The sequence below is a fragment of the Nylanderia fulva genome, unplaced genomic scaffold, assembly GCF_048542155.1.
Source record: "Nylanderia fulva isolate GAGA-0341 unplaced genomic scaffold, ASM4854215v1 Scaffold17, whole genome shotgun sequence".
Classification (NCBI taxonomy): domain Eukaryota; kingdom Metazoa; phylum Arthropoda; class Insecta; order Hymenoptera; family Formicidae; genus Nylanderia; species Nylanderia fulva.
The window spans coordinates 4,015,420-4,043,403 of NW_028189945.1; the positions used below are offsets into that span (position 1 = coordinate 4,015,420).

The following is a 27,984-nucleotide window of genomic DNA, read 5'->3' on the forward strand; positions in this document are numbered from 1 at the left end:
ATTCGCAGGCCGCAAACATGCATCACACAACGCGAGGAAACATATCACATTGCGTTTTCTCGTCGCGTGAAGTCCAGAAATTGTGAGATTTAAATGTCATCGAGTTTCCAATCGCTTTCGTAAGCCGCGCATTTAAATTTAATTCGCAAAACTTGTCTTCTAAATCCGCGATGCTGGTTCGGGAATTTTATTGTTTCAACAAGATCAAATGGACTGATTTGACAGTGGAGGTGATCGCGCGCATTTAGATTTAAATCGATCAGCTGACGTGTGTGTATCGATATTTATACCGTTCGAGTTTTATCGATGTGGCACAATCGAGACTCTCGAACGCGACTTTCAAATTATCGCAGACGCGCGAGTTCAAGAGTGCACTCAGATGCGCTTAGACACTTTGCGAATTAGATGCATTGTCATAAAAAAGGAGAGAAAGAATCGGAAAAACATTTGCATTAAATCGATTTAGGGCCGATTTTTCCAACTTCTCGGTAAGTTTTACTTGACAGATAGCATATTTTCATCTTTTTCAGATAAATTCTAAAAAAGGAGACAAAGATGTGCTACTTGTCGGGTAAAACTTACCAAGAGTTGGAACAACCGACCCTTAGGGCGAACAAATTATTAGGGATTCGTCGAAAACTTGTCGCGTCGCACAGATCGGAATTTCGAAGTGAGACGCGCGTCTATCTATGTCACGTGTTATATGACCCAAGAGCCACTACTTGTACCTTATACACGCCGCATCATAAGTCGTGGTTCTCTCGGGTTGGTCGCAAAGGATTTGCTCGCGATCGTTCCCAATAAACATATAAATAATTTTTATCACAGTGACATGAACAAAATTGACATCACGGCGTTTGAAAAATTTTTTAAAACGAGGCAAACATACGTTCGGTCATTCGGAAAGAGAGAGCGAGAGAAGAAGCGAAGAATCGAGTGCAGAAAGTGCAAACGACAAAAATTTACAGCTACACGTACGCACACATACATACGTCGCACTGTACATAAGTTCAGTTATCGCGTGTTGTGACGGCGGGACACCGCGTGGTTCGGCAGTTTTTCCGGTTCTTCTTTTTTTTGCAAACAATTGTGTGCGCGTAAGAGCGTGTGTGTGTGTGTTTATCACGCGTGTCTCGCCCTTGGGACAGATATAACGGAAAATGGAAATCGTGCCGGATTCCAGAAATATGCTGGATATCATCAATTCGCCTAACCTCGCGTTGCTGCTACTCACTACCTGCCTCGCCGGCGCAATTTATATCCTGATTCGGCATGCGATCAGCAGGCGGTCGCCTTCCAGCCAGGATGAGCAGGACTCGTCAAAAAGTAAGCATTAGTCACTATTCATTAGGGATATGCATACATTAAGATTACTTCTATCAAAGTTGCATTCCTGCTGCACGTGTCTGCCACATGGCATACATTTGTTCGTGCTCACTTGAAATTCTCGAAAATTCTCTAAACAAGATTAAATATATATATTTGAAGAGAGAGAGAGAGAGAGAGAGAGAGAGAGAGAGAGAGAGAGAGAGAGAGAGAGAGAAGTGAAGGATTCGAGCACAGGAAATGTAACTAATACGAAGATGCCTTTTGTCATGTTTGCATCCGCTCCTTTTTGTTTTATCTTATTTTATCTCTTCTTTGTACAAAACGGAATATATATATATATGTATGTACATGTATTATTAAATAATCCTGCATGTCATTTGTTTGACACTTACTTAACTTTCACATGATTTTTTTATAATAATGATATGAGAACCATTGTAATTCTCTCTCGAGTCTCGATATCAAGAAAAATCTATTTCCCGCCAAATTTTGACTTTACATTTTACATTAAATGCTTCTTTAAAAATAATGAATGCCACAATTTTTATACATTCGTAAAAATTACAATTTGTCGAAATTATCCTGCTTTTAGCTTCTAAATTCGTTTTATATGATATAATAAATATTTCGAATTATTTAATCGACGAAACATAAGAATAAAATTTTTGTTGTTTTGTCGTAATTGATTTAACAAACATCTCGAATGATTTGTAACGCCCTGTTGGAGTGTATTCTTTAATATTTTATAATAAAATTTTGTATACATTTTTTATTCATTTTGCAAGTAAACACATACATATTTGTGAACATATCTTTGTTTTGACTGTTTGAAGAAAAATTTGTAAGAAATAGTGTTTCTTTACAGTCACACACACAGAAAAAACACGTAGATTTTTGTATGCTTAATTTATCAAGAGTACATGATGCAACTTGATGCACGTACGTGGAGCAAACTGCATTTAGAAACTCTTACATTGTGTGTGTATAATATTTTAAGGCTTTGTAAAGTTCGCAAGCAACTGATAGCAAGTTTTATTGCTAATGCACATTAATAAAGACAATACATAAATTCACAATAGGGTAAATAAAAACAGAGATAATTAATATTATGAGTTATTATCATTATATTTAGCACAAAAAATAATAATATTTTTAAAATTGTAATATTTATTTTCTTACTATTTTATATAATTTTACTATTGTAAATTTGTATGCGACAATTTTTAATGTGCACCATTATACACTATAATGTATTCAATCGAATTTGCTATGAGTTTTTGGTTTGTGTGTGCGAAGATAGATGTGGCAGGGTGAATCCCATTTGCCTGTTTCCGACATAGAAATCTATAATTGATTTTATAAAAGAACAGTCGCTCTGAATAATGCAATCAAGATTATGGAAAAACAAAACTTCTTTGAATTCTCATGGAATGATGGAGGCATTTCAATATTCTTCAATGTTCTTATAAACTAAGATTACAATCTATATATTTTAATCTTACACATATGAAACTGTAGATATTTGTTCCAATAATAATAGTTTAAACATTTAAAATTCCTGAAAAAGCCGTTTTTTCGATATTTTGATTGTTAATTAACTCAAATGACAATCTAGATTTGTGTTTGATCGTTTCTTTTTGTTATATGTATTATTAAAATATATTTTTAAATAATAATAATTAAATAACATTTAAATAATATAATTATATTAGTTTATAATATAACGTTATATAACATTTTAAATTTTAAAGTATTATTTTATATTATTATTATTTATATATTAACATTATTTTGTTATATATTATTATACATATATTATATGTAATATATAAAAAATCAAATTATGTAAAAGATTATAAATTTAAGAAACACCAGTTGGCAGACAGAATTCTAAATTATGATGCAATATCTAGACATTAATGCCAATAAATCATTTTTATGCACAGAAAGCGTCAATTATGTTTTTTTTTTTATTTCGTTAGTTAATGACTTTAATTTTAATAGATACCATTAAATCCATTACGTAGTTTGCATTCAAGAAGTACGATTTTTATGGTTTTTATAACAAAAAAAATTTTGTAATTAGCCAATTAAACGTGAGTTTTCTTTTTTTGAAAAATATTCAAAAGTAACGATATCGATTTTCCATAATCTTAATACGTGAAAAATGGTGATATCATTTTATATCGTGATTTTATCAGTCATAAAAATATTTATATTTTTCATCAGATTTTCGCTGTTTATTTTATAAATAAAAATATAAGATAAATATAAGGTATCGATAATCTCACAAGTCCTGAAATCTTGTCCTTGAGAAAACAAAAATGTATAGCGACAAGTGAATTGATTCCATATGTTTGTTGTAAATCTGACATTTTGACAGTTTAAAAGAAATTCTTTTTCTTAGAAATACAGAAGGTTGTTTTTTCTTATATTGTAAGTTAACCGTTATCTTATAGGTATAAGAAGGCATTGTAAATACATAACTTAAATACATAAATTATACACGTGTATACTCTATTTCTATTGTATAGATATTTCTATATACTTTTCTTTACTAAATACTAGGAATCTGTCAATCAAATAAATTTCGTCTGTTGTAAAAAAATTTTTTGGATATTTTTTATATTTATGTTTAAAGAAACAAATTCATTTGTCATGGCTAGCCAAAGAAAAGTTTTCCGAGTATTGGAGACCTTTTTTTATTGAGAGTGTAAATTTCAAAGCCGAGCTTAAGTTTAAAAATTCAATGGATGATTTAAGAATGTATATCAAGATAAAAAGGAAAAAGAGCGAAGAGATCTAGCTGTGACATAAGTAAATATAAACCGCATATTTGTACGTTGTTTCAGGTGTGTATATGTATATCTAATGATAATGACAAGTAAAACATTCAGGACTAATATTATAATTAAAAAAAGATATATGTTTTTATATAGATATACATACACACACATATAAAGTGAAATAGAGAAATTTAATTATTTAATATTTATTTACTTAATAGAAAATTTTCGTTGGAATGCATCAAAATATTAACTACTGCGCGCATTCAACTATAATTACATTATAATTACACTATAATATTTATGAATAATTAGATTTGATTTGATATTAAGTATTAATTAAGGAAATGAAAAAGTAAAATTGGAACAAAATTTTTTCCCTTAATGACTGATTAATCTCTTAAAAGAAATGGGATAAGATAATATATTTTGAGCAAGCATAACTCGAATAATACTTAAAGTTTTTTTGTACTTATTAAATATATATTTGTTAAAATGTGCGTTTTTTGATACATTTTATTATATTTATTCGAAACATTAATTCAGGTGAAAATTAAATTATTTATCGTGATGTTAGAATGTTCTTCGAATTTGTTTATTATTAGATAGTCATCGTTAACAAGTATATCTAATGACAATGAGATTTTGTATTGTGATTTTATAAATTATACATCTGTTAAATTTGCACACGTAATGTGTGCAACACCTGTTACACATATGTATGTAGTAATATGTGCAACATATGTATGTATATTTTATTATATCTGTTCGACACACTGACAATAATTCTGGCGAAAACTAAATTATTTATCGTAATGTTAGAACATTTTTAGAATTTATTATGTGAATATTTTTATTTGATTTTAGTGTTATTTTATGGTTCAGGGTACAATGGTTGTGATCGTATATACAGAGTATCTTTGAATTGAAACAAGAGTAAATTCCATTAAAAAATAAAATTAAAAATAATTATAAGATAAACGAAAAAATATAAAATAATTTTTTTCATACGAAACATCATTTTATAATTTAGAGAAAATCAATTTTGAAAATTGGAAAATTATATTAACTTTGTCTCTTTTTTTAAAGTTTATTATTAATTAGTTAACATTGTGTTATTAGATTTTTTTTTCATAAAACAAGAAGAATAAACTTTATACAATTTAACTTTATACAATTGACTTATTAGTGTGACATGGGTCTTTTTTCTTTTACTACCACCACCACCATCACCACTACCACCACCACCACCACCACCACCACCACCATCATCACGACCACCACCACCACCACCACCACCACCACCACCACCACCACCACCACCACCACCACCACCACCACCACCACCACCACCACCACCACCACCACCACCACCACCACCACCACCAGGTATTTCCAAATTCTTTCCAGAGCAATAGTGGAAGGGATATACGAAGCAAGAGATTGGTCCGAATATTTGGGCAGTATTGGTTTAGGGCCCAATGATTAGGAAGTGGAAAGGGAAGTGGAAAGGGATGTCCGCTTACCTACGGAAGCAAGGGTTTTCTATCTGCACAGTTCGCATAGTTGCTTACACAGAAACGGTCGCTTAACTGAATTGATACAGTTTTAGCAGTACAGTTTTTAGCAGTACAGTTTTTAGCAGTACAGTTTTTAGCAGTACAGTACAGTACAGTTTTAGCAGTTTTTGTACATTATTAAACACACATATTAATATAATATTAAATATACATCAGCTTATATTTACATATACATATATTGTGCACGTGTGTGTTATATATAGCAATTTTGTGTCGATAATTATCAATATGCTATCACCATTCAATCTCCGTATGCAACATTGGATGGAGCTACATAGTACGTTAAGAAACGTTTATTTTTAATTATTTTCGTACATATATACTAAAACAGTTAAATGGTTTTTCTTTATTATAAAAGAGTCAAATGTGCATGAAAATCTTGTCTTCGTTCAAAGTGTTAATCTTATGCATTTATGTTTGTATCAGATTTGGCTCACAATCAGCTAGCAACTGCACCTATGAATGATAACACCTATCATTCTGTGAATGCTCAACGAGAGAATCGATCAAGGAACAGGCGAAATAGACAACTTCCTTCTCATCCTTGGGAAATCGCTACGCTCAGAGGACATACCGACCACATCTACGATATGAGTTTTTCAAATAATGGAAGATACGTTGTAAGCTGTAGTGGAGGTACGTGATTAAACGAATAAGAAAAATAGATGTTGCATGCTTAATTCGCATAACCAGTGGCATAGTTCATTTGAATAATATACAAATATTTGTGAAAATGATTACGTGAAAAGATTGAAACGCGTGCATTGGATTCGCGAAGTCGCTTCGAAAAAAGTTGGTAATTTTGCTTGAGAATAAACGCTATGTTAAGTATTTTTTATTTTTAACTATTAGCAAAAGCGATATTTTTTGTATGACATATATAATAAGAAATATATAATAAACTTTTATTTTTTTTCATTACTTTTTTGTTATCGATTTAACAGAAATTTCATTCATGATTTCGTTATTCGTATAATTAAAAAGTTGCAATAAACCAAGGTTATTCTTTAATTGAAATTACAAGAAAAATTACTTGCTAATAATGCAAAGAGTTTATGATTAAACCAAGAGTTCTTAACTATTTTTTACGAACAAATGCCACTGTAAGAGTTATGTTATAGCAGCGAAAATTTTGCTCTATTTTTAATTTGATTTATTAATTTAATGATTCACACGATGCAATGAACCATGTAAGACTTGTCACTTGCAATTCGATGAATTATTTTGGTAGTCTGCTTTTTTATGTGCATGTGCCCATGTTATCTATATCAATAGATAATTATAGCGGCATAGTATATGTTACTAATTTTTTTCTTTCTTTCTTTAACTTTCTTTTATAAATGCATTCTTTCTTTCTTTTGTGAATTTTTCCTTTTTTAATCATTTTTTTCATGCCATAAATTTTTTGTGTATTCGATATCAGTGAAGTTCAATTTACATGTATAACTATCGAAAAATCGTTCGAAAAATAAATCGCATCGAAAAATAAACTTTCTTAGTAAAGCATTTTAGAAAGTTTTTTTAGTTTTTGTGATTAAAATCTAATAAAAAATACACAATTTTTTCAAATTATTATGAATTAGTATGATCGCGTTCCAATGTTATTTAAGAATTTAAAAATATATATTTTTTTTGTGAGACGAAAATTGGCAATCGCAAATTTGGACAATGAAAAGTCGAGATTTATTCTATTTTTTATTTTATATAGAATTAATTATAAATTTTTGAGTTAGATACTATGCCGCTAAATATAGAAATATATTAATTACATATGTATATATTAGTTATAAATGTGTATATTTATTATGCATATTATATTAATGCGGAGAAAATCGAACAAAACTATTAATCAGAGAAAACATCAATCAGATATTGATAAGACATTATCAAATAGTCATCATTAAATAAATAAAAATATGCTCTCATAAATCAATTTCGTGTGAATCATACATTAGGGAAAAGCAGTGAAGAAGTAAATTATGACTAAAATTTGTAGATAAATCAAACATTTAAGTTATGCATAATTTCGATTTTCTTTTACATTTTTTTACGATTTCTGTAATAATTTTTTACTCTTCGAACTTTCTAAATATTTAAAAAATGTATTTTTCTGATGAGCACATAAATAAATCAAAGATTTTAGAGTCAAAATTAATTTGTTTGTATGGGCAATGTAAAAATTAATCTGTGATTATGCAAAATTTAAAAGGATTAGGTATATAATTATACTCGAATATTATATGATGCTTATGTATGTTGCTCGTTTTTATATTTATTTATTCTGCGAATAAAAGTGATTTTTACGACGTCGTTCGTGCAGTAGGTCAGACACAATTTGACGCGAAAATATAATTAAGACTCGGGAAAAAATTATATCTTGGAATGTGAAGAAATATTTTATATTCCTAAAATAAAATTTTAAGTATATTTATAATAAAATATTGAATATATATATATATATATATATATATATTAAATAAAATATTAAAATATATAATAAAAAACAATAATCTTATATAATTTTATATAATCAATAATATAAACTAAAAAATGACAATAAAAAATACAGTGCAGTCATTGGTCAGTGCGCGATAAATTGTTCATTAAAAAAAGTACATACAAAATTTATTTTTGTGAACGTTTTGGTCCATTCTTCGGGCCATTCTCTTCGCAATAAAAATATGGAGTTAAAGCTTACATGTATAATATTCATAATGTGATTATCGGCTACGAATTATATCATACATAAGCTCTAATTCCATATTTTTATTGCGTTGAGAATGGCTCGATAAATGTGCCAAAATATTTGCAAAAATTAATTTGTATATCTTTTTAAAGTGATTTTGTAAATGTTTATGTATTAATATTCTATTATTATAAAACTAATATGTCCCCATAAGACTATCTAAAAAATGTTTCAATGTAAATGGACGACTTATTGACGCCGTTATGATTGTTTCTCAATGATGTTTGCAATTATCAAGTTTAATGACAACAAAAGTAGTGCACATTACGCGAACTTTCGTAAAAATGTCATCAGCATATGAATAAATTTGTACAAGATTTTTATGGTCCCTCAAAAGGAATTATGAAAATATAAAAAGAGACTTATAGATTTTAATCTCTAATTTAGCGAAAACTCGTTTCTTTCATATTAGATTATCAGAATGTAAGTAAAAAATTTACTTCTTTTTGTCTAGCTATGTACACCAAATATTTAAAAAACATAAGTTTTTTCATTAGTTAAATAAAATAATAATAATAAAAAGAAAGAAAGAAAGAAAGAAAAAAGTTTGATTTGCATGTGCGTGTGAACATTTTTAGCGATAAAAAAGTATTTTTCATATAATAAACTATAACAAACATTTTTAATAAACGTTACATTTGTTTTTTCACATGATATAAAATAGATCGGATGAACCTGGATCTTTTACGCCCACAAATGTTTGTGCATTACGAACCACGTGCATCATTATATGTGCCGCCGGTTGACTGGAGTTTAGAATTTCGATCTCACCATGGAATGTATCAACCAAGAAGGAATGATCCAAGAAGGAATGAACAATTTACAATGGACAATCCGTCATCGTGGCAGCAGAGATTTACCTCTATATATTCTGATAAGTGGGAAAAAGGACAATCTGCCACCAACTTATATCGCAATCATAACGAACGATTGCATATGTTCCGAATCGAGCCCAGTTTTTATTTCATCCTCGAGCTTCTTATTGACAAGTGGCCGATCCATAAGAAAACACGCGGTTTCCCGATGGTTTCGCGCGACTCTCGAAATTGCGCGATGATTAATAACATAATATATCCGTCCCAGAAAACTGCCATTGCAAAAGAAAAAGATGACAACAATGACAGCGGTTACATGACCGATAGTTCTTTCGAAGACGAGCGGGAGAATTTGTCGAAAAAAAACAAGCGGACGTGTGCCAGATGCCAAATGATATATTATGTCGACGAGACTGGCGAGTACTTGAAGAAGGACTGTTGCTCTTATCATTGGGGCAAATTGCATGACAGAGGATACAACGAAGAACAATACTGGACATGCTGTAACAAATTGAAATTGTCATTGGGCTGCACGAAGGCGAACGGACATGTGTGGAACGGCTTTACGAAACCCGGAATAAACGGACCCTTCGCGGGTTACGTACATACCGAATCGTCTAAAGATAAACAGAATCACACCGTCTATGCTCTGGATTGCGAGATGTGCTACACGCGACATGGTTTCGAGCTCATCAAAGTCACCCTTGTAAATTTGTGTGGCAAAATAGTATACAACAAGTTCGTCAAGCCGAGCAGCGAAATCATCGATTACAATACTCGATTCAGCGGCATTACGGAACAGGATTTGTTGGACGTCACCACGACCCTCGAAGATGTCCAGAAAGAACTGAAGACCATAATCTATGCTGAGACGATTATACTCGGTCATAATCTAGGCAGCGACTTCAGAATGCTGCGCTTGTTCCACGATAAAATCATCGATACTACCGCGCTGTTCCCACATAGTAAACCGTTTCCGTATTGTCATTCATTAAAATGGTTAGCGAAGTGGAAACTCAACCGGATCATACAAGAGACGCATGATTCCTTCGAGGATGCCTGCGCAGTCAAAGATCTAGTGTTACTATATGTGCAGGAAAATAAAATCATATATGACATAGTGTACAAACAACCTGGCGATTGTTGGAACATTGGACTGGAAAATACTCTTTTTAACATCTAAATTCGCATAAAGAGAAAAAACCTCTACAAAAGATCATATCATGTGATCTAATTAAAAAATAATAAAAAAAAAAAAAAATAATGAAGAGCGCCTAACATCATTAATTTGTATGAGATAAAGATGAATGTAGGAACGCGCGCTACATTCTTATAGTTTTTTGTATTTTTCCGATGTCCATTCAACATGTAAAATTGTCTTTGAATCTGCTTGGCGACGCATCATCTCAACAACAATTACAAAACGCAATATTTTCTTTCCTGGGGGTCGAATTCGAACACGAGGTAACATGGGTTTCATAAAGTCTGAAGGCAATTTCAATAAGAACGAAAGCAATGGTCTCAATATTGGCAGCGCATCATTACCAGGAATCAGCGGGAATGATTCAACTTCTAGTGCTGCATCATCAACAGTGCAGTCTATGGCTAACAATGGCCCTCATGCGAAATATAACATGCATCATGTAAACAAGGTACAGCTCTAATCTTTTCAAGAATGTTTCAAGGATCCGATTCTTGGTCCTCGCATTGGTACTCATACACTGAGAAAAAATACTGTTGAATCAATAACATCGATGCAGTTAAATTTTATTTTGTTAATTCAATTACATTATTAATCAAATCAAAACGTCATGCTTTTGTTTTATAAATTGAAATATTAAAATATTTAAAATATTGATGAATCAACTCCATATGTTTCTGGTAGAGACGTCGATGTTTAATTGAATCAACAGCATTTTTTCTCAGTGTATAGATTGCCGCAATCTTAATGATACACTAAAAAGCTTCGGATTTGATCTATGCGCGCGATACTTTTTATAAAATATAATTTCTCTACAATCACTTTACTGCTAATAAATGTCCAACTCTAGCTGGAAAAAATCTAAAAATCTACTATTTTTCATTTCAGTTTACCAATGCGATCAATACAACTCTAGACTTACTGAATATATACCAAAGGAATTATCAGATGCATTTCATATTGAAGATGATTTTCTGATTTTCCACTCATCTATACCAGGTTGCTATTCTTGGGACGAAAAACACGGAACATACGGAACATAGTTTATAGAAACTTTGTGCTTTCAATTATTTAAAAATGAAACTTGTTTTGATTTAATGACTGATGAAATATTATATAAATAGACATATTCACGAAACCATTCTATCAATCTTATCTTTAATGGTGGAAAAAAACTAATTCCATACCTCTCTTCCAAGCTGAAACGCTTAGTCTTTATTCCAAAGCAGGTATGTGAAACACGCGTTTTTCATATTGTACGCGGACCAAGAAAAATAGTGTCCCTAGAACTTGAAAATTTTGTCAAATACACTTTTAAATAAACTTAAATAAATTTTTTAAATAAATATGGTTTGAAAAAATAAGTCTCAAAAAAATAAAATTTGAAAATAATATTGCCTAGTGAGGTCTGTGATATATATAGATACAATACGCTTATATAAGCATATTACGCTTTCGACAAACATCACATAGAGATGAGATTCGAATAAATCCAATAGCCGAATTTTAAAAATAATTCTCAGATCTGTTTTATATTATTCTATATTTTTATATCTTACATTTTCAGATATTTTATATTTTTACCCACATGTTTCTTTCTCTACTATACTGTAAATCATTTCTGTACTCTCTTTTCTCTTACTAATTTCTATTTTATTGTTAAAACTACTGTTCTCTAACTCCACTTTCCTTAAATTTTCTTAATCTTTTTTCCAATAATAATTGAAAATGATCAAACCTTTTACAATCAATAAAATAATTAATTACGTTCGACTATCGGAGCTTTGCTGAATCTTCTCTCTTTGGTATGCACGGTTTTATATATCCTTTATGTGTTTTATTGTATATAAGTACGCGTCGATCGTCAATACTTTATCTATTATACAAATTGTTTGTATCACTATATTAACGTTTCATATATTTGTATCTTTTTAAAGATTATCTAGCAAAAATCTGTAAACATATTTATATGTACATGTATTAGTTTACTATTTATTAATATATCCATTCTATTATGCAAAGCTTATGTATATTTCATTCGATATCATTTTATTTTTTTTTGTGAGAAGGACGCGCAGTATCATTGATTATGTGTTTTGTTGACACGACGCATAAAATACATGTAAATTACTCTTGGAACAAGATGATACTGTGATACGTTTCTTGGACAAGGACGGCGTATGTGACTGCTTATACAATGTGACTGGACGAATGTGACGTAAAAAAATAAAGGTGCGCTCGGATTTGTAATTTGATTAAAAATCTAATATATAAAAGAAATAATATAATCTAATATATAAAAGATATAATATATCTGCATTCTTGTTCAAATTTAAATACAACAACACAAATGCAAAAACATGTGAATTATAGACTGAGTTGATATGCATTATCAGTGAAAGTAAAGGTTTCCGCTTTGTACCAAAATCGCGTAGTAAACGGAGAGCACACACTTTTGCATAGGCGTATAAGCGTATGCATAATAAATTTGATTGGTCCAAAAAAACTGTATGCATAAGAAATTTAATCAAAGTGCATACAATATATGTAAATGTGTAAATATATGTGATGTAAAAAATACTCTACAAAATACAAAATAACACAAATGCAAAAACATGTGAATTATAGACCGAGTTGATATGCATTATCAGTGAAAGTAAAGGTTTCCACTTTGTACCAAAATCGCGTAGTAAGCGGGGAGCACACACTTTTGCATAGGCGCATAAGCGTATTTTTTACATCACATATATTTACACATTTACATATATTGTATGCACATGTACATTGTTACTTGTAATTATATATAAGCAGAGTTATGTGATTATTTTCAACGAATAAAATTACGTCACTATTTTTAACATTTTAATTTTCTCTCGTGTAATTTTATTTAAACACCTTCACCTTCTTCCTATCTCCAGCGGTATGTTTGCGTAATTTTATTTGCAATTCTTCAATACATATAAAAAATTATTGTTTAAATATGTAAATGGAACAGCAAATTACGGCAGTTTGCAATAAGTAAATCAAAGACAATAAGTAAATCAAGTTTTAATATATTAAATGAAACATATTTCTCCTTATATCCTTGATGCAAAAAAATATTATTATATAAAAAAGATCGAGAAATGCTATACGATCCGACTTTGTAATCTCCGATTTTCATAAGTAATATATATTGTCCCGTTAATAACTTTATATATTTGTTCAAAAATGTATTGAGAGACAAAGCTACATGACGGAACGATATTCTTTTGCGAGAGAAAAAAAATAAGATAAATAAAAGAATATATAGAATATATATATGTTACTAATGGTTTTTCGTATAAATATAAATAATCTCCAGGTTGTACCTGATTGAACTTGCCTCCGAGATACTAAGATTCTAGAGGTGAATAGACGAGATTTCGCAGATGATATGCAGAAATCATTTTATTGTTAGTGTTATCGTGCAAGTGTCTATTTAGTATAAGAGATTGACCAAAAATTTTAATAATTTTGTAACAATTTATCAATCTTTATAATAATTTATCTTGTTGTTAATTTATGAAATACTTGATTTTCTCTAATTATGTAATGTGAAAAAAATAATTGAATTTCTACTTTTCAATTTATTTGTCTTTTTATTATGTATATTGTGTATGTGTGTATAAATGATGAACTTCGAAATAATCGGTCGGGTCAACTCTAAGTGCAGTAAAATATATTGTGATTGAAATAAATTATTATCAAAATAATTATACGTACATTACCATTATTATCAAAATAATTATATGTACATTACCATTACTATAAAAAACCCATTCATATATTGCCGTATCATCCCAGATAGCAAATGAAATGCACGTTACTTAAAAAAAAAACGTTATTAAATGTCAAAATTACATTATCTGATGTCAGTGCCGGTTTTAGCAACATTGGCGCCTTGGGCAAGATTATCGTGGCGCCCATTCAGCCCATTCAAATGTTTAGACTACATAGCAGCTTTACTAATTAAGGTGCACCGGGCAGCAGCGCCCCTACAGATCTGGTGCCCTAGGCGATCGACCGCCCTCGCCACCCCTTAAAGTCGGTACTGCACTAGAGTCTCTCTAATAAGAGTCACGACATCTTATTAGAGGGACTCTCTATGGGGCACCGGGCAGCAGCGCCCAGGGCAGTCGCCTCACTGCGCCCTACCCTAAAGCCGGTACTGTTTGATGTCGAAAATGACATGTCCCTTGCTACCTGGAAAATATCTTTTCTCGCCTGCTGGGATACCATAAATAGCAGGTAGGAAAAACAGACAAGAAGTCAAACAAAAGGATAAAGTGAAACTAGCTTTACAAGAAACGATTAGAAAGTTTTAAGAAATAGAAGATTATCTCTTTTGTGTTGTATTGTGCACAAGCGGTACAATACCAGGTAGTAAGACATTTTGACGTTGACTAATGTTATTTTGAAAGCAAATAAAATTTTTTGGCGTTTGCAACCGTAGATGATACGGCAATATACCAATTTTTACTTTATTATTATGTTTTATACTTTTAATATTATATATAGGTAATATGTATAGTCACTAATTTTTTTGGGGTGGGTTTTTTTATTATATTGTTTTTTAAAATAATATATAGTCATTATTTTGTCATTAGTTTTTCATTGTAAACTGTTTGGACTGTGGTTTGGAAGATTTATTTTAATCAATATATTTTACTGCATTTACAGAGTTAACAGATCGATTATTATTGCTGATATGTTTATCATTTACGGATAGTTTTTGCTTGTTTGTCATGGCATCCTGATTTCGTTGTATTTTAATAAACGAGATAGTGCGTTCATATCACATTGACGTAACTACGATGTATTTTATTATTTTATATAATACACGTGTATGCATGTACTGTTCATTATCAGGATCTTTGAAGTTTATTAAGAATAACTAGTAGCTTATTTAGAGAAAACTATTTAAATTTATGTTACATAAAATCATGTATACTTGTTGTGATAAAATTTATGTAATATTTTGTTTGATAATAATCGATAGTGCTAGATAATCGTTTACGTCACAGCCGAATATTTATTTGTTAATTTATGACATTAAGCGTAGTTGTGCAGTATTTGATCTCCAAATCTGCACAATTGTATTTTGATTTGATCGAGTATGACATTTGGACCAGATTCCTCATAAATATTAATCTTTGAATTAACTGTTCTGCTATTCTCGAGATTTATGCAAATTATTCCTGTTCTAAGTTCTGTTTCAAGTTTATTATCAATATTATTATTTGTTTTTTTAGAAGATTTAAATCGAATATTTTTAATTTTGAGTTACTCGATTCTGCAGCGGAATAAGTTTTACAATTTTTACTATCGACAAAATTGTGAAATATCTATGTGATGTATTGGATAAATATAATATTAATATTATACAAACATATCTTCATTAAAATCTTGGCAATTTTAGTTTTCATACGCATATAAACAGCGAAATTATTCTATGCAGTTAATTGTATATACTTGAGAAAAATTAAGCAAAAGTCAGAATATTTTTATTATATCTGACAATTTGATATTTTTTCTTTTTTTGTACACAATAATGCAATAGTTCAATAGGTATTTAATAATTTATTAATTTTAATGTGTTACATAAAATTATCAAGATTTTAATGGAGACATTTGCGTAATAATTATATTAATATTTTATTTATCTAATATCACACAGAATATTTCACAATTTTGTCCACAGTAAAAATTGTAAAAATTATTTTCTACTGTACTGTACAGATTCGAATAACTTGGAATTTAAAATATCCGACTTAAATCTACTAAAAAAGGCAAACAATAACAATGATGAACTTAGACTAAAACGTATATATTAAATACAACTAAAGGATTTATCGCCTTAGTTTAATCAGGATAGTCAAATGTGAAAATAAACATAATTTGTCAAGATTATGGCATAGGAAAAATGGATATATAGAATATCCCATTCTTCGAAAGCATTGTGATATTTTTTATGTTTTTTTATTAAGAAATATGATGAATTCAGCAGTAAACGACATTTTAAATTATTCTGAATTGACAAAAAGAATGAATTATGTCCGTACTATATTAGACTATAATCATTAAAAGTGATTAAAAGAGACGGAAGATTATAAATCATTGGCCTATTTCTTATTTTTAATTTTGTGCACGATATTTTATACTTGACAATTTTCACTGTTCTTTTTTACTGCTGTTTTTCATCTCGTTAAATCAAATATCATCGTCATAAGAAACGCATACGGCGTGATCAATCTCTAATAATCTATTTATAATAATAAGCAAATGTATATCGAAAAATATGAAGATATTGGATCGAAACAACGATCTGAATTTCATATGGCTTTTACGATAATGTTTTATAATACTGGCTTATTTACAAAACGTGAACACGCATTTTAATTTAATATTTATGTTTCTACTAATCATAAGTCGAATAAAAAATTTTCAGTCTTCCTTTTGATTCCAAAATATTCTTATTGATAACGGACAACTTGTGTTAACAGCAGTTTTATTGAAATTGATCGCTAGAAGACTTATTACATCAAGTTTTCACTCACCAGTTTCACCTGAATTGATTAACTATAAGTCTATCTGGTACGTATGCGGTATATTTTGTCAGGGTTAAATAAACCAATTAACCAATTCAATTGGTTTGTCGATTGTTCCTTTAAAAAAAATAAAAATTAAAAAATAATAAAAACAATAAAAATAAAAATATTAAAACTTAAAAAATTAAAATTTAAAAAAATCTGCAAATCAAAGAACCATTGAAACGAAAGAAGAACGAATATTCCACAAATTTGTTCAAGATCTGAGCAGGATTTTTTTCTTATTTTTTAAATTTAGATCTAAATAAAGAGACATATTTTTTCTACTATATCAGATAAATGAGTTTATATCTCTTTGATTTGTGTTACACTACTTGCTTTAATGCGGTTTAAATATTGTCCGAATCAAGAAAATTATTTTATAAAGTCGTGAGAGGATGACAATTAATCATAATCATTGTAAATGTTTGATATGTGTATGCGGCGAAGTAATGAACATAGAACTTGCAAGAATGAGATAAATCGTATTGTTTCTCTGCCATGTGTCTGACCTCCTTTTAATCCGTTCATTATATATAATTCTTTAATAATGCATCATATTACGTTCACGTTACTGTTAGCCGGGTCGAGTCAATGAAATTTTTTTACATTTTCAATTAAAACTCCTTATTTTTATGCGTATCGTTTTTTACACGGAATTTATTGTAATAATAGAATAAGATAAATCAAATTTTATTATATAGGTTTTTTTAATTATTGTCTGTTATGTATTATCAGAAAAATTAGTTCCATTTTATGTAATTAATTGTTTCATAGATATTACATATCAATATGATTGAATATGCAGATTATCAACGTTTTCAATTATGTTAAAAAAATGCAATTAGTAGAATTATATTTGTATTCAAGAGAGTTCAAACAGTATTACTTTAGTTTTTAATATGCTAAATTTGCAATTAAGAAACTTTTATATCACGAAGTATAAACTATTTGAAAATGGATTTGCTCGCGTTTTTTGCGTTTCTATTGTGTAATAAAAGAAAAATCAGTGGGGCTAATTCATCAGAAATTGAAGCGAGAATTTTATCTATCATTTCTTTGTCCATATTTTATCAAAATCTATCGGAAAAATTAATTAAAAAATATATATATATACATGTGTGTATATATGTGTATGTATTCGTAAAATTTCAGTATAATATACAAAGAAATGTTTAAGATCGATGAGATATTTCTTATATAATATCTTTTTGGACTTTTTATTTGTTGTAATTTATTGTTTACTCGTAAACTCACAGAAATCTATGACAAAATAATGATAAATAACGAGTGCAATAAATGTTTCTTACAACAATTAGAACAGATGAGTGCGAGCAAAAGTTCACCGCTGTACTAATAAACAAGTGCAAGAATAATTGAGTCTGTCAACTGTGATGTTCGTATTGTCATCTTAAACTTTTCTTGTAAAAAATTTTTCATTTTAAACCGTTTTCCCATATTTTAAACCGTAATAAAGAAACGTTAGTAAACAAAGGCTCTTCATAAATCTTATAGATAGATTGACGACTGCCTCTATAGTTTTTGTATTAGGAACAATGTCTTGAAGAAGTTATAGAGAAAAATATATACATTTTTATAATACTTTTGTTCTCTGGGTGCCTATTATGAAACTAAATCCGAAAAGCAGGCATTTTTTTTTCCTAGAAAATATAATAAAAAGTTAAGGAAAAAAGTACGTTATTCTGATTCTTTCACAATAAGAAGTTTCAAATTAGGTACCGACTAATAATCTGTAAAGGAATCACGTATTATCGCTTATTTTCTTTTCGTATCCCTTACATTATGAAGGATTAAAAAACAAGCCTAGCCATTTCTTAGCAGAAAGGATTAAAAAAACAACCCTAGCTAGCCATTTCTCAGCAGGAAGGAATCTTAATCCCTTATTATCTTTCAACAGCTATCGTCGCATGTCTTCAAACTATTTAATAATTATCGCACAAACTATTTAAAAATTTTCATTTTTTTATATTCAAGTTCAAATCTAACTTTAATAATAAATTCATAATGTTAGAACAAATCGTTGCATAGGTGTTGCTTTCGCACGCTTACCACAACTAATAATTTATAATAAAATTCTATGAATCGCGATTGTGCTTTCTCTGAACGTGCGTATCGTCAAATTTAATACAACGATAATTCAGCTGATTTTTCTACAAGCCATCCGTTTATTTCGCGAAAATTTGCCTGTGAGAGATTTAAATAATTTATTATAATAATTATCCGAATAAATTTGAACAATTGGACAAACGATAGAGATAACATTGTCAATCTTCTAAGATTTTTGTGCGCGCAAAAGTGATATAAAACTATATGCAACGATCTATCTCTAAAAAGAACTCCTGATTCTAATTATTCAATAATTATATCCTTCTAAGTATCGAGTCTATTTCAATTTTATTATTATTAGATACTGTATCAAAGATTTGAAATATTAAAAAGTAAGAGGGTCAATAAGATAATTTTTTGTCTCCATATAGAATTTCTAAAGAACAAATTCTTTTGTATTCTAGGATTCATCATTTGGAACGTTAAAAATAACCATTAGATAAGAAAAGAAACTCAATCCATAAAATCATTATTATTTATTAATCTAGATATCATTATGATATCTAAGCCTTTTTCATGATTAATAAATGAACCATATTAATATGATAAAGAGCAGTATAATGAGCGAAAATATTTTAATTATTCCATGAAAAGGATTTACAGTTATATAGATACCATAGTGATATATACCTTGATTAACTTTGACTTATGGATAATGATCGATAAAGTTCTTTTTAATGGTTATGTTTGACATTTCTATAATGATCATATAACATAAAAAAGAAAGTTTTTACAATGCTTGTAAGAAAAGTAAAAAACGCTCTTATTGAGTTTCCTTCTTTTCAATTAACGTTATAAAATTTTCAAAGGATTTAATTTATTATGACAAATGTACCTTATTTGTATGGCGTGGTCACAAATATCCGAATTCAAATGTTCATAAAGCCATAAATATCGAAAATCGAAAAAATTCCTTGCACAGTGTGTAATTTTTCTTTCTATAGAATCCTTTATTCTTTGCATTTTGCGCCCATATGCTTGTATTTTAAGGTTTGAAATCTAAAAAGGACGAAATAGCCGTAAACTTCTCTTTTGTGTATTATGTACAATGACAATCAAATTCAAATGCTTATATATTTACTGAATAACTGTTCCAGAAAATTCTAGAATTTTCTGCGTCATCCTTCGTCTTCGTATATTTTATAGGTCATTTTCTAACAAGAGAATTATTGCTGAAATATATCATTGAAATATTATTTAGTTCTTGAAGAAAATTTAATGCATATATATAATGCATATATATATATATATATATATATATATATATATATATATATATATAAAATCAATGTTAAGAATATAAAATTTATGTACGTACCATATAATAGCGGAAAACTCTGTGATGTATAAAATGTTATTTACCTTTCAATTTTGCATGTTTTTTTTGGACACAAGAGAGAGGAGAGAAATAATGTATAACAGACATGTTTACTGGTTATAAATTCGATTTGATAATTCTCGTTTCTTTCGATAGTCTCGTTTCTTTTGTTCGAGATTAATCGAAAGAGGAACAATCGCTAATCGCCAAGCACAAAATGGCGGTCACCATGGTTGACACTACTGTCACATGTTTTGGCTATTTAATTTTCGCCAGATTAATATCTACTTGCGGTTTTTAATCTTCAAAGTAACTTCCAGAGCATCGAGCCAAATACAATCTTCTACATGGATCTAGTGAAGGTGCGTTCGCAAGTGACAGATTTTGACAGCAATTAACGGATGTTGGAAAGAAAAAGAAGTAGGTTAGATTGTAAGATTTTCAAGTGAATATTTTCATTTGTTGACTCTAAACGGGTGAAATGCTGAACTGTTTGTCGCAGACATTAAATTTCAAGTCGCATCGCACTTTTACATGTTCCCGACTTTAATATAATCATCGAACGAAGATGTCGAATGAAAACAGAGGGCCGATTCCACCTCGTTGGCTTCACTGTCCACGTAAGGCGATGAAGCTGATCCAGGGCAAATTTCTGGCCTTCAAGACGCCACTGTCCTCGGCCTACGACAGCCAGGTGCCCGAGGAATGTCGCTTCAGCGTGGATATGTTTTTCGCGAATCTGAAGAGTCAGAAAGTAAAGATGGGTCTGTGGATAGATTTGACAAACACGACAAGATTCTATGATAGAAAGTCCATAGAGGATTTCGGCTGCAAGTATTTAAAATTACAGTGCAGGGGTCATGGCGAGACTCCATCAGAGGAGCAAACTCATACTTTTGTGCAGGTGTGCAGAAACTTTATTGCGCAGAATCCACTAGAGATCATCGGTGTGCATTGTACGCATGGCTTCAATAGAACTGGATTTCTCACAATCAGTTACTTAGTGGAAGTAGACAATAGCAGTGTCGATGCCGCGTTAGCCGAGTTTGCGACCGCGAGACCTCCTGGAATCTACAAGGAAGATTATATAAAGGAGTTGTACAGGAGGTACGATGACATGGAGGATGCTCCTCCTCCACCAGCAAGGCCATCGTGGTGTTTGGAATATGATGATTCGAATATCGAGGATACAGACGAGGGTCCGAGCACGGAGAACGAAAATTTTAACGAGGAAGGGCAAGGCAAGAAGAGGAAACGTGAATTTAATAATAAGAATCCGGTATTCATGTCAGGGGTGCCTGGTGTTACTCCAATTTTAGAGAAAATGAGACTGTCAGGAATTCAAAAGCGAGTCCAGGAAATTTGTGGCTGGAAGTCTACAGGATTTCCTGGTTCCCAGCCTGTGTCCATGGATGTGGATAATATAATGTTATTACACGCAAAGCCATATAGAGTATCCTGGAAAGCAGATGGCACAAGGTTAATAAAAATCAATTAAAAAAAGTTAAATATCTATTAAAATGAGAAAAAAGACATTGAAATTTATCCATTGATTTTGCTTAGATACATGATGTTAGTACAAGGAGATGGAGAAGTGTATTTTATAGACAGAGATAACAGCATCTTTGAAGTAAATGGATTGAAATTTCCACATGTACGAGACATAAACAGATGTTTGAGAGATACTCTAATGGATGGTGTAAGTTGTGATTTCATTAGTATTTATTTTATTAGAATTATAAAAATATTAAAACTATATTTTCCATAGAATTGTTTAATTTATAAGAATTTTAATTTTACAGGAAATGGTGATTGACAAAGACAACGGCAAGAAGATTCCTAGATATTTAGTATATGACGTTATTATGTACGATGGACAGGACGTTAGTAAATTAACGTTTCATCCCGATCGTTATGGGATTATCGAAAATAAAATAATTAACGGTAGACTGAGAGCTATGAGAGAGGGACGATTAGCGAAGCACCGGGAACCCTTTTCAGTGCGACTAAAACATTTCTGGGACGTAACGTTGAGCAAAGATTTATTAGGCGAAAAATTCTCCAAGCAGCTCTCTCACGAACCAGATGGTTTGATATTTCAGCCCGCCTAAGGAAAAATATTGTACGGGAGTATCGCAGGAAGTTTTGAAGTGGAAACCGCAGTCATTGAATTCTGTTGATTTTCGACTTAGAATCGTTACAGAAACAGGCGTAGGAATACTGTCGCGAAAAGTCGGGCATCTTTATGTGGGCGGACTGAAGACGCCGTATGGCGTGCTTCCAAAGCTTACCAAGCAACTCAAAGAGTTGGATAATGCGATTATCGAGTGTAAATTTGACAATGGTCAGTGGATCTTCATGCGCCAACGTGTGGACAAATCATTTCCTAATTCACACACTACCGCCGATTCCGTGTACAAAAGTATCAACAAACCGGTTACGAAAGAGCGGCTTTTGGAATTTATCGAGAAATATAGATTTGTACAGGATGATTCAGATCTTATGCCACCACCAAACAAAAGACCTAGATAATTATAAATGTTTTATAAGGTTCTTCCTTTTTCTTATATTTATGTAATGAGATTTTAGTCGTATATAAGTATTGCGCAATTTTTATCTTGAAGAGTTTGAGATCAACAAAATAAAAAGGCATGATTAGTGATTTATATTATTTAATTAAAGTATAGACAAATTCTTAAGGAACTTGATTTTGACTTTCTCGTTATATATTTTGAATATAATCAATTGGATATGTAAATATATTTTAGATTTATTTGATTTTTTTCAAGAATGTTAATATTGATTGATTGATTGAAGATAGCAGTTTGCAGCATATGATATTTTTCGAAAAAATAAAAGATAAAGAATAATTGAATGCGCTTATTAAATCCCGAAATCTAATTCATGATTGTGATGTATATATATATATATATATATATATATATATATATATATATATATATATATATATATATATATATATGCAAATAATATAAAATTCCGTGCTCCTTAACATTATCTTTTTATCAGAATATTTCAATTTGATTCAAGATTCAATTTTACAATGTAATATTCTGATGAATTAAAATGATCAATATTGTTGAATAAAAAAGCTTTATAATATATTCACGCTTTATAATTATTTATCCTACATCTTTTTATTCTTCATTATTTAATTAGTAAAATATTAAGATATACTAATTATATTTTTATTTTTAACGTAAATTTTTGAGTTTCTGAGATTCTAAATATACATATATTTTAACATTATATGTAATAACTTTATATAGTTTTGTGTATGTATATTTTTGTTAAAGATCAATTATTATTCTATATCTGCTTTCTATAAATTATTATTCTATATCTGTTTTATTTTTATTGCAGATCGCACCGTGCTACTATGGTATACGAAGGACTTTACATCGAAGAATCGTAAATCTTTACGCGTTAACATAGAATTTGATCATGCAACTTTGATACGCTGGTCCCCGGACGGAAAGGCATTTATTATTCACAAAGCCATGGCTAATACCATCGAGGTGTATAAGATCGCAAAGAAATCTGATGGTTATTTAGCGTCTGCTACCAAGGCACTGGAATTTCCCCGGGTATATTATGATATTACTTGCTTTTATTTGATAATAAAATAGCGAGAATAAATGTAAATGTATCATATACTCTGTTAAATTTAATTGTTGAAAATTGTTTATTGATCATATATTCTACTCAATTTAATTGCTGAAAATTATTATGTAAGTCCATTATCTTGTAAAATATATTTGTGTATGTGTATGTACATACACCATATATATATAATTTTTTTATCTTTAGCGTCACACCGAGGATGTCATCGGAATGGATATTGCATCTACCGGAAAGTATATCATCACGTGCAGTACAGCAAATGATCTTATTATATGGGATTTGAAAGGACAACCGCTGGCGACTGTGGAGATGCATCTGGGATCTACTCATCGTGCACGCATATCACCCTGTGGTCGATTTGTTGCTGCCTCTGGTAAAGATACACGAGTTTACTGCAAGATAAATCAGCGAATTTAGTTAACTGCATATATAATATAAAATATAATATATAAAATATACAAGCTGAGGAGAAACATTATATTAATGAATCGTACATATCAAGGCTTTACTCCGGAAGTGAAGGTGTGGGAAGTGGTGTTCAGCAAATCCGGAGAGTTTAAGCAGGTGGTAAAAGCGTTTGACCTCGCCGGGCACACATCCGGAGTCCACGACTTCGCTTTCAGCGCAGACACCAGTCGTATGGCCACCGTATCCAAGGACGGGACGTATCGTTTCTACGACATAAAAAGTAGCGTACAGTATTACTTATCTACGATGAAACTGTAGACTTCATGTATATAACAAAATTCTCTTTTCAGTCGAATACGAGAAGGGGGAAGATCCGCATCTTTTGATGACTGGAAGTTGGGACAACACGGTTCCAGCAAGTCTGGCTTTATCACCGAATGCGGAGGTCCTGGTGATTGCCCACGGATCGTCTCTATCTTTTTATTCTACTATTACCGGTGCTCTAGATACCACTATGCAAGACATTTTTATCGGTAATTACACAATTCATCAGTCTTCCTGTGTGACATTCATTTAGCATTCGATAAACTTTCTTTATTATTCTTCTAGAATCTATAACATGTTTGGCTTTTGATGCTATGGGAGAATATCTATTAGTTGCTGGTGATAAGCACATAAAGATTTTCCGCAACGTCACTGGATGCCGAACCACAATAGAATCTGCTAAACGCAAACTGAAACAGAGGCAGACTGAAGCAACAAAGGAACGCCTTGAAAAGATGATTCGTGACAATAAAGAATTACTCGAAAAGATGGGAGAGAAATGTCCAGAATGACGTTAATCTCTCTTCTATCATTCTATGCAAAATGCCAAAATTAATTATTAATTAAAAATGAGATAAAATTATATTCTTGGGAAGTTTAAATACTTTCTACAATATATCATGTAAATATTAATGCATGAATATTTACCTATTTTCTGCAAATAAAAATAATTTTCATATGCATGAATGTGTGACATTAAATATGTTTACTTCTTAAGCTGCAGACTCAAAATTTACAGATTTATAAGCGTTTAAAAGATTTATATAAAAATAAATTTTAATAGTTATGTAAATTTTGGAGAGTTACAGACGCGCGATATTAGGAATAAAACGTATTTTATTTTTCTCCATTCCATTTTGGTTTACATACTATGCATTCCTAATATTGCAGTGCAATGCGATACAATAAAACAGAATAAATACAATAAAATTGTATATCTTTTAAAAAGATTTTCTACACAAAGAGAAACAGAGATTCTAATGTAGTTTTATATTTCATAAATATGATAAAATTCTCTAATTTTTTATATTTATCATAGATTGTATAATGAATGCTAAGTTAAATTGGCTGTGCAAAAACTGCAAATATTCATTAGCTTGAACAATAAATTTTAAGAATAATTTAAATACAACTAAAAGTGCAACTAAAATCACTTTGTTTAGAACGAATGGAAGTCGTAATAACGGGTATGCATCAGATAAATTGTTACATTACAAATACTGTTGAAACAATCTTTATTGTTGCTCTTATATTTTTGACTACCGTGTGTGCCCAAGGAGATAATTACAGTTTTTATTAGATTTTTATAACAATGAAATACACAAAATCGGAATTGTTCACGCATCTTTATATCTTTTATCTATCTCGTGGTGTGCCTTTTTCGACAAAAATGTGGCCTTAACAAACTATAAAAAGTTTTTCTATATAATATAGATAACTATGTACAAAATAGTATCCTTGGCATCATGAGTTGCAAACTATAAACTTGGGCAATGGAACGCGTGATTACGCATAATCATTCACGTTCGAGAACACGTTTTTGTATAATTTTTGGACACAAGTGTCTGACACATTTCGGTGAAAATACACACAACGTCTAACTTAAAGGATATCCTATGTGTGATTTTATCATATTTTTATTAAATTAGGCTATGGACTCTTACAATCGAAAGAAATCTATTTCATAAACTCGAATTATTTTTATTGCTGCATAGTAAAAAATGTTTGTCGTTATTTTCAATGGAAAGTTTTGTTGCTCTTGGACAGTGATATATTTCGATATAAACAGTTGTTTTTATAAACATATTTGACAAATAGTTTTTAAATACTTTATAGTCTGCACTATCTCTATACTATGACATCAGCAGCAATAAAATAAGAAAAAATCTCGCAAAATTCAATACAAATGTAAGAATGTAGATATCCTTAAAATATTGGTATAAACTTTATCATTGGTATCACATTTATTGCGCGAAATTTATATATTATATAAGACTTGTAAAAAAAAAAAGATTTTTTGTGTTGAAAAACATATCTCATTTAAAGAATGCTAACTATTCTGACAACAAAAAATATAATGTAAATATAATATTAATTTCATATAATTATGTAACGTATGAAAGCTCTAAACATATTCATATATGCATAGTAGTTGTATTTTAAAAATAATTTTGTATCATGTAACAATTGAAATGTGATACCTAACACATTTTTACATTATTTAAAATAATAAAAATCCTCACACGATGAATAGGATAATTATACATTTCTTAACATATTATTGAACTTATAATAACGTTAAATATCGGTTAAATAGCACTCAATGACATATCATATTTTGGAATTCAATTTTACATACTTTTATGTAAAATATTCAAAATTATGTGGAAAACGAAAGACATTCTAATAATGATGCAAGTCATGTATGATTTTAAGTGCTTCTCTTATTACTAATTAAAGATGCCATCACACATTATCATTGGTCACGTTCAACAGAACAACTGCTAAGTTGTTTTATCATCATTTTATGTTAATTTGTTCTAACAGAATTAATCACGTTCGAATGTTATAAGTGATTTGTTTTGCTGAATGCGACCATAGAGTGAAAAAAGTTACAAAATGTAGTCTTGATCACACATGTGGAGTAATTTTTTTTCTATTTTCTTACCTTTGCATTTTTTTACATGTCACTAATGGCATGTGCACGTGAAAGTAAAATAAGATCAAATCTTTATCCGCATCAGTGTGTATTATAATAAATAGATGCGATTTTTATTTTTTCTCCATTTCGCTAATCTCCTTTTTGACAGAAATTTTATTGTCAGATTTCTTGTCTTTGTCTATATCTACGGGTTCCTTCTTCACTTGGATCTTATTATCTCCCCACCTCGTATCAGTTTTAAATTTGTTTTCTGTCTCGGAACCATTTATTTCACTGCCAACTTTTTCATCTTGAATTTCTACTACCTCTACCTTTCTTGTATCACTTTGCATCATTTTTGCTGCTATGTGATACATATTTTTTACTGCAGTCAGATAAGTGTGGCATTCGGTCTGTAAGAAATATAGAAAAAGATATTACAATTTTCTTGGTTTT

At 30.1% G+C, this 27,984-nt stretch overlaps 3 protein-coding genes and 1 long non-coding RNA gene across 8 annotated transcripts in view; 2 read left to right on the plus strand and 2 right to left on the minus strand.

Moving 5' to 3' along the window:
- LOC114938257 (mRNA-capping-enzyme) lies at positions 1 to 26,262 on the plus strand. Of its 4 annotated transcripts, XM_085481210.1 has the most exons (7): positions 16 to 1,326; positions 6,122 to 6,331; positions 23,895 to 24,118; positions 24,342 to 24,528; positions 24,658 to 24,843; positions 24,914 to 25,096; positions 25,173 to 26,262. In XM_085481210.1, exons 1-7 carry the CDS (start codon positions 1,161 to 1,163, stop codon positions 25,397 to 25,399), a joined length of 1,383 nt encoding a protein of 460 aa, XP_085337336.1. In that variant the 5' UTR covers positions 16 to 1,160; the 3' UTR covers positions 25,400 to 26,262. The 4 variants fall into 4 exon arrangements, 1 of the variants encoding a protein (XP_085337336.1); XR_014924406.1 differs by lacking the exons at positions 23,895 to 24,118; positions 24,342 to 24,528; positions 24,658 to 24,843; positions 24,914 to 25,096; positions 25,173 to 26,262 and adding exons at positions 9,106 to 10,908; positions 11,346 to 13,323 and having other exon boundaries at positions 1 to 230; positions 531 to 1,326; XR_014924407.1 differs by lacking the exons at positions 23,895 to 24,118; positions 24,342 to 24,528; positions 24,658 to 24,843; positions 24,914 to 25,096; positions 25,173 to 26,262 and adding exons at positions 9,106 to 10,908; positions 11,346 to 13,323 and having other exon boundaries at positions 1 to 119; positions 531 to 1,326.
- On the minus strand, positions 16,915 to 20,636 carry LOC114938258 (uncharacterized). Its single transcript, XR_003821039.1, has 4 exons — positions 20,511 to 20,636; positions 20,274 to 20,364; positions 20,028 to 20,191; positions 16,915 to 17,143 (listed from the first exon to the last, which is right to left on the minus strand). It is a non-coding gene; the product is annotated as an uncharacterized LOC114938258 (long non-coding RNA).
- LOC146723763 (mRNA-capping enzyme-like) lies at positions 20,658 to 23,172 on the plus strand. The gene is given in 4 exon segments (XM_085481209.1): positions 20,658 to 21,989; positions 22,074 to 22,209; positions 22,313 to 22,618; positions 22,620 to 23,172. Coding segments are annotated over 4 exon segments (1,776 nt in total). The 5' UTR covers positions 20,658 to 21,078; the 3' UTR covers positions 23,043 to 23,172.
- LOC114938255 (cell division cycle and apoptosis regulator protein 1) overlaps positions 26,106 to 27,984 on the minus strand; it is an 8,950-nt gene continuing 7,071 nt past the window's right edge. For both annotated transcript variants that reach the window (XM_029312118.2, XM_029312117.2), the window contains exon 15: positions 26,106 to 27,941. In XM_029312118.2, the coding sequence (XP_029167951.2) occupies positions 27,660 to 27,941 (282 nt within the window). In that variant the 3' untranslated portion in view covers positions 26,106 to 27,659. The remainder of the gene's footprint in view (positions 27,942 to 27,984) is intronic.

What these genes read in the sequence shown, in the direction of transcription:
- LOC114938257 (XM_085481210.1), top strand. Translation starts at nt 1,161, where the DNA reads ATGGAAATCGTGCCGGATTCCAGAAATATGCTGGATATCATCAATTCG. An exon ending in CGTTGTAAGCTGTAGTGGAG is followed by an intron (nt 6,332 to 23,894) that starts GTACGTGATTAA and finishes TTTTTATTGCAG; the next exon opens with ATCGCACCGTGCTACTATGG. An exon ending in AGGCACTGGAATTTCCCCGG is followed by an intron (nt 24,119 to 24,341) that starts GTATATTATGAT and finishes TTTTATCTTTAG; the next exon opens with CGTCACACCGAGGATGTCAT.